At 42.7% G+C, this 14,340-nt stretch overlaps 1 protein-coding gene across 1 annotated transcript in view; it reads left to right on the top strand.

Annotated features, from left to right (window-relative positions):
• Positions 1-14,340, top strand: part of tmem67 (transmembrane protein 67) — an 86,465-nt gene that overhangs the window by 16,449 nt on the left and 55,676 nt on the right. The window contains exons 6-9 of the mRNA XM_078398411.1: positions 2,608-2,713; positions 4,942-5,028; positions 6,574-6,639; positions 8,460-8,616. Of these exons, the coding sequence (XP_078254537.1) occupies positions 2,608-2,713; positions 4,942-5,028; positions 6,574-6,639; positions 8,460-8,616 (416 nt within the window). The remainder of the gene's footprint in view (positions 1-2,607; positions 2,714-4,941; positions 5,029-6,573; positions 6,640-8,459; positions 8,617-14,340) is intronic.

Genomic DNA, 14,340 nt, shown 5'->3' with positions numbered 1-14,340 from the left:
TAATCATCTGTAAATTTGAATCCATTAATTTATTTGGTCGGAACCTGGTGGGAGTTTCTCAGAGGGATTGATTGCCATGTGAGTGTCTTCTGGAGATTTCTCTAGTCTCTCTTCCCAGAGTTTGAGCCTTCTGGATGATGCACTGCAGTCCAGGGGATGGACAGAAGAGAGGAAACTTCTGTGTGATTTCAAATGCTGAGGTAGCAATGGGTGGTCTTGTAGGGGGTGTCTTTCATCCTCTAATTGTCGTTCCTTTTGAGGTGTTCCTTTTGACTGGCTACAGCCCTTCTGATTCCAGGAGGTGCAATGCCAGAGAGTAGGTAGATGATGTCAGTCTTGGTAGGTTTCATGCATCCACTGATCAATCTTCCTTGCATGAGCTGAGTGCTCCCATACTGCGAAAGCATACTCGGCAGTGGAGAAGCAGAGAGCCAGAACTGTTGATCGAATGGTTTTAGAATTTGCTCCCCATTTGAGGTACTCAGCTTGCTAAGAAGAGCATTTCTGGAACTGATTTATCCTTTAAGCTTGGTGATATGTGCTTTGTAAGTCAGAGATCGATCAAGAGTCACACCAAGATAGACTGGACTGTCACAGTGCTCCAATCTGACTCCAATCCATATGATCGAACATGCTGAAGTGGGGATACACTGAAGATGCTGCAGACTGCGAGTGCGGACGGGGACTCCAGTCTATGGAAAATCGCCTGAGCTGTGACATGCTGCATGACACATGCAGTGTAAAGGATCTTGCAGAGGCCAACGACATGGCACTAAAATGTGCTCGCTATTGGCAAACAGCTGTGTGATGACACGAATAAATAAATAAATTTATTTGGTCACAGCTATTCCTGGTTTTTATCTATTGCCTGATAGTTCCATAATAACCCATTTATTTGATTCAGTAACTGCAACAAAAATGGATTCAGTTTGTGTAACTGTGTGGAAATCCATCTACCACAATGTCGTCTTCTTAATCTACCAATGTCTTCATAATACGTAGTTCCAACAACACTAATACTATACTGTCAATTGAAGCAATTTTTGAAATCCAGCATTGCATCAGAGGCTATATGTCAAAAGCAATTAATTTGCTGTGCAGTGCTTTGAAACATCATGGAGTTATGAAAAGTGCTACATAAGCTATTTTTTCACAATGGTCGGCTTGGATTTTTGCTTCTCTACTGCATTAGTTATAGAGTCATAGAGTGATACAGTGTGGAAGCAGGCCCTTCGGCCCAACTTGCCCACACCGGCCAACATGTCCCAGCTACACTATTCCCACCTGCCCGCGTTTGGTCCATATCCTTCCAAACCTGTCCTATCCATGTACATGTCTAACTGTTTCTTAAATGTTGGGATAGTCCCTGCCTCAACTACCTCCTCTGGCAGCTTGTTCCATATACCCACCACCCATTGTGTGAAAAAGTTATCCCTCAGATTCCTATTAAATCTTTTCCTCTTCACCTTAAACCTATGTCCTCAATTCACCTACTCTGGGCAAGAGACTCTACCCAATCTATTCCTCTCATGATTTTATACACCCCAATAAGGTCACCGCTCATCTCCTGCGCTCCAAGGAATAGTCCCAGCATACTCAACCTCTCCCTATAGCTGAGACCCTCTAGCCCTGGTAACATCCCCGTAAATCTTCTCTGTACCCTTACCCTTTATGTCATCATTAAATAGAGTGAAGTACTGAGGACCAAGCAGTTTCTTGTGGAATATCACAAATTACATCCCTCCATTTTGAGTGCAGACACCTTAATATACTGTTTAAATCTCACTTATATCTTATTGCGGGAATAGCCTGTAAAATAACCATCGATATTCTCAGCATTTTCTTGATTATATTGAAGCAGGTGACAACACAGTGCAACCGAAGAATGGCACAAAATGCGGGAGTAACTCAGCGGGTCAGGCAGCATCCCTGGAGAAAAAGGATAGGTGACGTTTCGGGGTAGGACCCTTCTTCAGACCTTTATCAGGTCCTGGTCCAAAACGACACTCGTCCTTTTTCTCCTGAGATATTGCCTGGACCAGCTGAGTTACTTCAGTGCTTTGTGTCTATTTTTGGTATACACCAGCATCTGCAGTTCCTTCCTACATCACACCTTTGGGAGAATGTTGAATTACCAGCTGCAACATAGAAATAGTTGCTATCAGTATTCTTGTCATGATGGCAGTGATTTCTTGTTTTACAGTAGTTTTAATCAAAGTTGGCTGACAGATTTTTGTTTTATCAATCCACATCAGTTGCAGAACATTTTAAAAGACAATGTGGCAAACAGAGCAAATCACAAAAGTTGCTCAATTAATTGTAAAAGTCAGAATTGTCCTGTAAATAAAATTACTTATCTCCAGAACAGACTGAAGCAAATGGATGATAAACTGGCTCCAATAAAGCCCACAGAAAGATATTCAGCTGTACATAGACATGTGTAAGAAGGAATTGCAGATGCTGGTTTAAACCTAGATATAGACATGTTTTTGGATGTCAAACTAAAATTAAAAAACATTTTCAACTGGTGAGCCATGCTCTTTCCTTATTCTCACATTCTTATGTATCTTATTATTTAAATCAACTTTGTTGATAATTTACTTTCAGGCGAAAAAATCTGCCCTGGTTATACTTTGAGACTCAGTATGGTTTTGGATCTAGACTTATTGATCAAGAACCGTTTCAAACAATCTATCATTTTAAGTCCTCAAAAGTAAGTACATCTGTTTTCCTTTCTCTACATTAATTTATTAACAGTGGAGGGACTTGCTTTGGTGAGCCTTTTTTGCCTGCTCAAAATGGGTGTAAAAGACATTAATTTCATCCAGTAGAGATGCCTCGTTGCTAGAGATCACCCCCCGATTTTGGTTTGCAGCCCTTATTGATAATCAGTTGATGGCACCCATTTGAATAAATCAAGCCTCCAGCTTGTTTTGGAAGTCTCGCTTGGCATCGCTCATAAACTTATGGAGATCATAATTGGCCTTCTTGTATCTTTAGACTTTAGAGATACATTGCGGAAACAGGCCCTTCTGCCCACCGAGTCCATGCCGACCAATGATCACCCCATACACTAGCACTATCCCACACACTAGGGGCAATTTTACAACTTACCAAACCCAATTAACCTAACAACCTGTACGTCGTTGGAGTATGGGAGGAATCCGGGAGCGCCCGGAGAAATCACATGTCACTAGGAGAACGTACAAACTCTGTACAGACAGCACCCGTAATCAAGATCGATCCCGGGTCTCTGACGCTGTAAGGCAGCAGCTCTACAACTGTGCTGCCCCTGCCATCGTATACTTGAAGGTTTGCATCTGGACATAAGCAAAGAATGAATGTCATTGTTCACCCATGATTTCTCAATAGGATAGACCCTAATTATCTTTGCCAGAACGCAGTTGCCAATGCATTTCCTGATGAAACTGGTGACGACTAAGGTATACTCATTCTGGCTGGATGAAGTGGTCTTGAATATGTTTCAGTCCACCAACTTATGACGGGGGTGGGAGCTGCTCTACGTCCTCGTCGTCCACCTTGGGTAGTTCTACAGAACGGGCAAAATTTGCAGCAAAGCGTCAACTACGGTACTCTGAAGCACCAATTGCCACTTTTGATTGTTGTAGTTGATATTCGAAAGAAGAAGAAGAAGACGTAAGACGGTCCTGAATTAGATCTTCAGCCTTCACAGGCAACTGCTTTTTTGCTCTTTTTGTTGGTGCCTCGCATTTCCGTCCCCATTGTTGGAAACAACACTGACAGATGATCAAACTGGCCAAAATGAGGGAGAGGGATGGAGTGATGTGTACCTGTTCGTGGTGCAGCAGTGATTGTTGGCTTGATTGAAGTCACCAGCGATTAGCTGTCTCAAGAGAGAGAGAGTTAATGACTGGAGTATAATTAGTCCAGTGCCACAGACTATGTAGACCGCTGACAAAATGGTAGAGGTGAATTACCTAGTTGATAAAAGTGACAGCATTTTATAAACAGATAATCCAGATCTGGGGAGCAGAATTGAGTTGTACTTTAGTGTACTACGAAACTTTGATTATAGAGCAGACACCACTGCCTTTCCCCTTGCCTGAGGATTATGTACGGTCTATACAATGGGGAGAAGAAAGTGTCGGGGTATAGCAGGTGAGTCAGGGAGAGCCATGTTTCAATGAAAGAAAGAAAATAGCAGTCCATGATCTCCCTTCTAAACAGCAGCCTTGCTCTAAGCTCTTCAAGTTTGTTCTCAACTAATTGAAATCATTTGCTGTTGGTATGCTGGGGAGGGTATGGAGGATAAAATCTTTGTGTTTCAGCAGCATCTGAACATCCCCCGACTGCTGTGCTTCCTTGTTTTATTCGTGCTCACACCCATGCCTGTGGTGTCGAGTCTAATAAAGATAAGTCTTTCCAAGTTCCTTTGAACAGTGCTTGACAGGAGACTTTCAATGCTGGATCTAACGACTCTCGGCATTGGAACCGATAGATAGTGAGAAGTGATCATAAATAAGCTGTTTTAATCAGTGATCTATGCTGCTTATTTTAACATAACAGAACTTTATTGTCATTCGGTATAAATACCGAACAAAATTTCAGCAGTCACAAGACACAGCAAAAAAGAAAAGAACACAGGACACACGCCCCAACACAAACATCCATCACAGTGACTCCAAACACCCCCTCACTGTGATGGAAGGCAACAAAACTTCCACTCTCCTCCACTCTCTTCCCCCCGCGCCCACGGACAGGCAGCTCGACCCCTACCGAGGCGACCGACACGCACAGCCCCCGCAAGGGGATGGAAGGCCCCGCGGCCGAGCCGCACCGGGCACTGAAACGTGATTCGTGGCAAAGTGTTAAGGTTTATTACATTTCAACGTAAACACAATAAATGTTGTAAACTGTGAATATCATTTCTTGTTTTTCATTGTGTGTTACTGTTTGCAGCATTTGGAATTACAGTTTATTCTTGCCAAATATGATGCTCAAGGTTTTTTTCTTAAGTGGGAAAAAGCAACTGGAGGTACTTTGCAGGTAATATTCCTTAAAAAAATTATCTAAAATATAGTTTGAGAATTTTCTGATCAATAATTTCAAAAAATATCTAAATTTGTCAAAAAAATAAGCTGATTACGTTTAATGATCAAAACTCAGTGCTGGAGGAATTCTGTGTGAAGAGTCTGGAACCAAAACGATGTCCGTTCATTCCCTCTAAGATGATGCTTGACCTACTGATTTCCTCCAGCACTTTGTGTTTTGCTCAAGATTGCACCATCTGCAGTTTCTTGTGTTCCTACTTGTTCAAGGATCTCCCGTTAAAATCTATCAAAATGATTTGTCAAGATATTAGCGTAAGAAAATAACTGCAGATGCTGGTACAAATCAAAGGTATTTATTTCGCAAAATGCTGGAGTAACTCAGCAGGTCAGGCAGCATCTCAGGAGAGAAGGAATGGGTGACGTTTCGGGTCGAGACCCTTCTTCAGACTGAAGATATTAGAATCAGTTAATGAGATTTATTGAGCCTAAATCATGCTTTTGGTTTCTTTTAAAGTAAGGAGTTTGAAATAATTTCCAATATCATCTTGTTTGAAATGGTGAAAGACACATTGGCAGCACGATGGCACAGCAGTAGAGTTGCTGCCTTACAGCGCCAGAGACCAAGGTTCGATCCTGACTACAGCTGCTGTCTGCATGGAGTTTGTACATTCTCCCCGTGATCTGCGTGGGTGTTTTCCGGATGCTCCGGTTTCCTCCCACACAGCCTGCAAGTCGTTCAAAAAGACAAGATATTTTCAGTGTTTTCACAGTGGTTAGCTCATAAGTGGTTCATTATTCCACTGATTTACACTGACTATATTGGAGGACAATACACCATTGGCAGAAGAGCAAACTGTTTAAAAGTGCATGGTATACTCCGGAAGTGTGTGTCAGATTTGATCCCAGCTTTTGGTGTGCACCCATAATACAACCATTTTTCTCATCACAAAGTACAGGCCTCTGAAATTTGGACTAGTTCCTGAATTCTACATTAAAAACAGTTGTATAGTGTTGTGGATGCAAGCCCAGTCCAACACACAGACCAGACTTCCCACCAATGACTCCATCTGCACTTCACATTGCCTTGGAAAAGCAGCTAACATAATCAAAAACGCCCACCCCAGTCATTCCTTCTCCCTGCTCCCATCTAGCAGAAGATACAGAAGCTTAAAACCACACATCACCAGACTCTGGAATAGTTTCTTCCCCTCTGCTATCAATTTTCTGAATGGTTCTTCCATAAGCTAGGGTACTGTACGATTCATCTCTGCCCTGTGTGGGCATTGGACTTTGTCCATGGAATTGATGCGCTACAATGCTGGGAACTATGTTCTGCACTCTATATTCTCCCCTTTGTTCTATCTATTGGACTTGAATTTGACTTGATTGTATTTACTATAATATTACCTGAACTGATTGGATAGCATGCAAAATAAAGCTTATCACTGTAATAATAGACTAAAACTAAAATTTATAATGAGATTATACTTCTATTTCATGTAAGTACATTTGCTCAATGTCTTAATTATTCATTTTACAGTTGTGCCCAGATACCTTGCCTCGGCTGAATATTGCTTATACCTTTGGAGTCACGTATCAACAAAGTGTGAGTGTGATCAATATGTATTCATTGATAATTGACGACAAATGTGCTGTGTGGTCTGTGGGAATAAAAGTTTATTTCACTTTATTTTGCACTGTTCAATTGTTCATCACACAACACAAGTTGGCTGGTGTTAAGAACAGATGGCTGGCATAAGAGCAGAATTATGCCATTCGTCTCATTGGGTCTGACCTGCCATTCGATCATGGCTGATATATTTATATATTATTATTAATATTATCTATATATAATTATTGTACAGTCGTGGATATTTTGTAGCTCAGCTTTATATTTCATGTAAATATTTCATATAAATTCTGAATTATTCAGCAAAAAATTATTCATGAAAAAGTTACAACATTTCAGGTTGATAATCCTAACATTTCATTATGAGTTAGGAGGAAGATAGACTAAGTAAACTGTTGTAACTTGCCTTAAGTCTGAAAAATGTGGAAAAAAGGCACATCTCCTAGTGTTCCTCCTTAGGGCAAACTGACCTGGAAATGTGTCAATGTTGCTTCACCACTACTGAGGCTAAATCTTAGAATCATAGAAACATACAGCACAGAAACAGGCGCTTTCTGCCCATCTTGCCCATGCCAACTGTGATGCCTTTTAAAAGTTACCTACTTGATCAATTGTATAAGAGAATAAACACTTTGGGTAAATCAGAAATAGATATTGAAACAAAAAAATGTTAAGTTATGCACTAAAGATAGACACAAAAAAATGAAGTAACTCAGTGGGACAGGCAGCACTCCAAAGAGAAGGAATGTTTTGAGTCGAGACCCTTCTTCAGACTGGTTAGGGATAAGGGAAACGAGAGATATAAACGGTGATATGGAGAGATAAAGAACAATGAATGAAAGATATGCCAAAAAGTAACGATGATAAAGGAAATTGGCCATTGTTAGCTGTTTGTCGGGTAAAAACGAGAAGCTAGAGCGACTTGGATGGGGGAGGGATAGAGAGAGAGAGAATGCTGGGGTTACCTGAAGTGAGAGAAATCAATATTCACTGGGTTGTAAGCTGCCCAAGTGAAATATGAGATGCTGTTCCTCCAGTTTGCGTTTAGCCTCACTCTGACAATGGAGGAGACCAAGGAAAGAAAGGTCAGTGTAGGAATGGGAAGGAGAATTAAAGTGTCCAGCAACTGGGAGATCAGGTAGGTTCAGGTGGGCTGAGCGAGGGTGTTCCACGAAACGAACGCCCAGTCTGCTTTTGGTCTCGCTGATATATAAGAGTCCACATCTTGAACAACGGATACAGTAGATGAGGTTGGAGGAGGTGCAAGTGAACCTCTGCCTAACCTGAAAGGACTGTCAGGCTCCCTGGACAGAGTCGAGGGAGGAGGTAAAGGGACAGGTGTTGCATCTTCTGCGGTTGCAGGGGAAGGGTGGAGGGGGTGGTTTGGGTGGGAAGGGATGAGTTTCAAGGTCCTAAACTGTTTGTGTTGGGGTCGTGTGTCCTGTGTTCTTTTCTTTTTTGCTGTGTCTTGTGACTGCTGAAATTTCGTTCGGTATTTATACCGAATGACAATAAAGTTCTGTTATACTGTTATACTGTTAACCAGGGAGTTGCGGAGGGAACGGTCTCTGTGGAAGGCGGAAAGGGGTGGAGATGGGAAAATGTGGCTAGTAGTGGGAGGTGGCGGATATTTTTGAGGATTATGTGTTCTAAGTTATGCACTATTTTTCAAGGTCCTAAACTGTACGATGCTAAGGAAATGCAAGTGTTAGAAACACATGTAACAATTATTTGCCTTCAAGATATCTCTATGTATTGTAACCATTTCTTGTTTATCTATTTTCATCTTTGGACAGTGTACACTTCCTGTTTCCAAGCTTTTATCTAAATCTGACAAAAATCACTTTTATGACATTTACATACTCTACAAAGGAGAAGATGGTGAGGATAAATTAAGACCTGTTGCCATACGTAATTTAAATCTTCAATATAATGGAAAATTCGTAAACCGAGGTAGGCCTTCTGTTCTGTACAGCCATTTCTTGTTGAAGCATGTATGTTTATTCTGTAATTAACATTGAACAGGAGAGCACAGGAACAGGCCCTTTAGACTCTAAATCTGTGCCGAACATGATGCCAAGACCAACTCTTATCTGCCTGCACATAATCCATAACCCTCTGTTCCTTACATATCCATGTGCCTATCCAAACGTTTCTTAAATGCCACACTATTGCAAATGTCCAGATAAAGAACTGTTTGAGTCATAGATTTATAGAGTGATACAGTGTGGAAACATGCCCTTCCGCCCAACTTGCCCACACCAGCCAACAATGTCCCAGCTACACTAGTCCCACTTGCCTGCACTTGGTCCATATCCCTCCAAACCTGTCCTATCCATGTACCTGTCTAACTGTTTCTTAAACGATGGGATAGTCCCAGCCTCAACTACTTCCTCTGGCAGCTTGTTCCATACACCCACCACCCTTTGTGTGAAAAGGTTACTCCTCGGATTCCGATTAAATCTTTTCCCCTTCATCTTGAACCTACTGTATGTCCTCTGGTCCTTGATTCCCTACTCTGGGCAAGAAAAACCCTGTCCCACTTAGGCAATTTTTTAGGCCACTACAGGCGACTAGGATGTCGCCACATGGTCGTCGAGGTGTCGCCTGTATGGTCGTGAGCCGTCTCCAAATAATCGTGGCGTCTTTTTGGTCGCCGCTGGATTTTCAGAATGTTGACAATTTTTGGGCAACAGCGGGTTTGATGCCAATGAGCGTAGCTTGACGTCTCCTGACGTAGGTGCTGTCGTAGGTTGTCACCAGGTGACGTAGGTTGTTGCCGGTGCTGACTTTGGTGAATTCCATTGGCGACTACCTATGTCAACCTACGTCAACCAGTGACAGCAGGTCAAAACAGTAGGCCAAAATGATGTGAATTGTCTTCAGTTGTCTTCAGTTCTGGCCGACAGGGTTGTAGCCTGTTGTAGCTTGTCACGGGTGGACGTAGGTTGACTTTGGTTGTCGTAGGTTGTCGCCTGTGTGATCGTGGGTTGTCGTAGGTGCGGTCTTACTCGCGACGATTGGGTCGCCGGTTGTCGGTAGCTTGCCTTAGCTTGACGTCGACTAGGTGGTAGGATGTTGTAGCTTGTCGTAGACATCATCGTAGGGGGGGTCCAGTCGCCATTTTTTCGGCGACCTGCTAGGACTATGACAGTCCCCAGCAGTCACCTAAAAATTCGCCTAAGTGGGACAAGCCCTCTGTGCATCTACCCGATCTATTCCTCTCGTGATTTTGTACACCTCTATAAGATCGCCCCTCATCCTCCAGCGCGCCATGGAATAGAGACCCAGCCTACTCAACCTATCCCTATAGCTCACACCCTCTAGTCCTGGCCACATCCTCGTAAGTTTTTTCTGAACCCTTTCAAGCTTGACAATATCGTTCCTATAACATGGTGCCCAGAACTGAACACAATATTCTAAATACGGTCTCATTAACATCTTATACAACTGCAACATGACCTCCCAACATCTATACTCAATACTCTGACTGATGAAGACCAATGTGCCGAAAGCCTTTTTGACCACCTTATCCACCTGTGACTCGACCTTCAAAGAACCATGCACCTGTACTCCTAGATCCCTCTGCTCTACAACACTACCCAGAGACCTACCATTTATGTCCTGCCCTTGTTCGACGTCCCAAATGCAACACTTCACACATCTCTGTATTAAATTTCATCAACCATTCCTCCGCTCACCTGGCCAATCATTCCAGATCCTGTTGCAATCTTTCACCACCATCTTCACGATCTGCAAAACCACTCACTTTTGATGATCTTTTGTCATTTATTACTCACTGGACCAAGTGGACCTGTTGGGCCCAAACCACTCCTGCATTGGTGCAGCACCCTCTCCCCCACTCCCCCCTCCCCTCTCCCCCCCCCCCATTCCCCCGACCCCTCTCCCCCCCTCCCTCCCTCCCCACCCCCCTCTCCCTCCCCCCTCGCTGATCCATTTTGACAGCATGAATCCTCCTATTTGGCAGATGGCAGTCAGGTCTTTTACCATTTGAACTGCTTCCTGTTCTGAAGGCATGGATTTTAAACAATCATCAGCGTAGAAGTTGTTCTTTACTTTGTTTGTCACCTCTGCTGGAAAGTGAGCTTTGATGGCCTCAGCCGTTTTCCTTAATGCAAAGTTTGCACAACTTGGTGACGACATGGCTCCAAAAAGATGTACCTCAACAAGATCTTGCTGCACATCACCATCAGGCCACCACAGAAATCGCAGATAGTCAATTCTGCTTTTCTTATACCTTGACCTGATGAAACATTGCTTTGATGTCAGCCATCAAAGCAACTGGTTATTGTCTGAATCTGATGAGAACTCCAATGAGTGAGTTGGTTAGGTCTGGACCCTGCAGCAATTGGCAGTTAAGTGATGTTCCTTTGAAGACTGCAGCACAGTCAAAGACCACCCTTAAAGTTCCTTGCTTTGAGTGATATACCCCATGGTGAGGGATGTACCAGAGTTCTCCATCACTTCAATTCAGTTGGTCCACTGGTACCCTTTCAGCATAACCATTGTCAATCATTTCTGTGGGGAAAGATGTATATTCATCGTGATTCTTCTCATTCTTGCCAAACTTGCATTTCAAGCTCTGGATGCGTTGTTCAGCAATGCAACGGTTATTTGGCATGCTGGCGTTTTCTTGCTTGAAAGATAAGTTTAGACAATAGTGTCCATCTGCCATCCTCGCTGAGCAATTCATAATATCCAAGAACTTTGCATCTTCTCTTGACATTTCCTCTGTTTCCTTGCTGGTTCTTCCACTGAAGTCATGATTGTATTGTTTGATCAGTAGCTCCTCTAGGTTTGCAATGGATATTCGATTGATAGGAGCAGCAGGGCAGCCATTTACATCCTTGCTGTCGTCGTGTCTTCTCAGGGGACCATAGATGACCCACCCCAGTTGGGTTCTCACAGCGTATGGTCCATCCTCTGCGCTGTTGACCAGCTCCCAAGGTTCCAATACCTTTGAAGCATTTGTCCCAATGAGTAGGTCAATGCCAGGGTCTATTTCAGGAGTCTTGATATCCTTCAAGTAAGGCCATTATGTCAGGCCTTCTTGTCTGGGAATGTTTAGCTGAGAAACAGGCATGATCTATGTGTGAACACATCTGATAGTTGAATAAAATCGTCTTTGTTGAGACTAGATATTTCCAAACCTGAGATATGACGATGCTCATAGGCTTCACTTGATTCATGGTACGCAAGAGAATTTTGGTCTTTTGTCTTGTAATGTTCAGCCTTTTCATTAAACTTTCTGTGCAAAAGGTAGATGAACTTCCATGATCCAAAAATGCATATGTTTGCAACACTGTGCTCCCCTTACGGCTCTTCACTTGTGCTGGTACAATGGAGAAGATGCAGGTTTCATCACCGGCCTCAATATGCTCAAACATTTGAGATGGGAGAACAGCATCACTCGCAATTGGCTTTTCATTCTGTTCTGTATGTTCTGGTTTCTTTTCCTTGTCCTTTTGTTCAATGTGAAGTATTTCAGGATGATTTTGGTTGCACACATCACAAGCCAAACCACTCTTGCAGTCTTTGCTCATGTGACCTATCTTCAACCATCCAAAACAGACTCCCTTCTCCTTTAAGAAGTCTATCTTTTCTTTGTGCTCCTTCTTCTATTGATCTGTGGACACCGCCCTAATGTGTGACCACTTTTGTTACAGAACAAACAAGAACCTTGAGCTTGGTGGTAGGTACGTCTCTTTTCATTCCCTTTGTTGTTTGATTTTCGTGCACCTGTGCTCCTACAGGTTTTGCAGTTGTTGCAAAACTGCTTCCTCTGAGTTGCTGCCTTTTTCTTGCCTTAGCAAAAGTAGACTTTTGACAGTCGCAACTGGCTTAACATCCTGGATGTTTCCAAAAAGTGGATCTGATAGTATTGTTTCTCTATGAAGCCTGCCAGGTCGGAAAATATAGCTCGATATCCAAGTTCCCCCTACAGCTCACATGCCTTATCTCTCCACTTGTCTTTGAGATTGTAAGGCAGTTTCAGAAGGATAGTCTTCATATTGGAAGTGACATTCATTTCCTCCATATAGGTGAGATGTTCCATGGCATTGCAACAACCTCTAAGAAACAGTGAGATGCTGCTTCACCCGCTGAGTTACTCCAGCATTTTGTGATACCTTAGAAGAACAGTGATATCATTTTGCTTCTGGATTAGGTTATAGATATCAACTTGGTTTTCATCACACTGTATTGGGGGGATGATGCAAACATGCCCCTGCACACACTTTTGCTCATGCGTCTTTGGCTTTTGCCTTTGAGGAGAGTGTTGAGTTAGATGGGTCCTATCATGAGCTCTAGCAGATGGTCCCTGAGTTGTTTGTTTTGGTCTAAAAAACCTATTGCACTTGATCAGGCAAGTATTCCGTTGCACGTGGCTCTAATTTAACTGGTGTTTCCTTTTGAGCAGTTTCTCTTCTCAAATAAGAGTTCATTGCATCAGATACTCTAGAGCTGCTTCTTGATCTCAGGCCTCAAGTACTTTGAGTCTTGCATTGGTTGCTGCCAGTTCAGCATCTAGTTCTAGTTCCAGCATCCCAGGAGAGAAGGAATGGGTGACGTTTCAGGTCGAGACCCTTCTTCACACTGTTCTTCTAGATCAACAAAATCTTTCTTCTACTCCAAGAGACATTCCTGTTTATGATCCTTTGCAGTATGAAAATGTCATCATGGCATTTGTTCCTTCTTCTCAGCTGTTTCTTCTGTCTTCTCAGCTGTTCCACGTGTCTCTTCTGTTCTTCCTCCATTTGTTCTTCTTGTGCCTCAATCTCATGCTTGCCTTTCAGGTAGGCAACCCGTTCTACGAGAACAGCCATAACTGCCTGAGCTTTCATGCGAGCAGAGAGCGTTGAAGATGCACATAATGAAGAACGAGATGTATGGCTCAATTTCGGTTTTAAAACATTTGAAACACTGTCATCAGGTCCAATATCCTCTGAGTTTACATCACTCTATTGTGTGGCACTCCCAGCAATGGAGTGTGTAGTTTGCTGACCAACCTTAAATATCCACACCTTTGCATTTTGTGAAAACTCGATACAAAGTTTCCACTGTTTGGTGAATCCATTGATTTTGCTTTTCGAGTTCATCTTCAGGCAGTGATAACTTTACCAATAGCTCGTAATTTTCTTTGATTTCATCACAGAGCTGGCTTAATTGAATCAGGTTAGATTGTACTTCATTTACATTTTCACCTGATTTCATGAGCTCTTTCATCATTTCCATTAACTTGACAGCTTGTTTATATCTTGAGTTTTTTCTCTTCTGATGCTTCTCAATGAGCAATTCCAAGCCCTTGACAGTGGGTTTGATAATCCTCCTTTCCTTTTCAGAATCTTTTCTGATATTGCCATCTTGTGGCTGAACATCAGATCTAACCACAGACATACTTGTATGCTATCCCTATAAGACGTGTTGATGCAAAGTCGTATCTGCACAAGTATTCAAAACAACTGATATTGTGTGATTCTCAAGGTCACTTCTTTGTTCTCAGCATCATAGCAGCCATTTTCCAATACAGCTTCTGGCATTTAGCTTTTCCAATAAAGCTTAATAGTAGCCGTACTCACTTTCCCTGCGTGTTGGCTTTCCAACCTCCGTTAGTCAGATTAGCGCAGGTGGCGACCTTGTCCAGTCTGTGGGATTCGG

Source organism: Rhinoraja longicauda, chromosome 4 (assembly GCF_053455715.1).
Source record: "Rhinoraja longicauda isolate Sanriku21f chromosome 4, sRhiLon1.1, whole genome shotgun sequence".
In the NCBI taxonomy this organism is placed as follows: Eukaryota; Metazoa; Chordata; class Chondrichthyes; order Rajiformes; family Arhynchobatidae; genus Rhinoraja; species Rhinoraja longicauda.
This window is presented reverse-complemented; position numbering and strand designations above follow the sequence as displayed.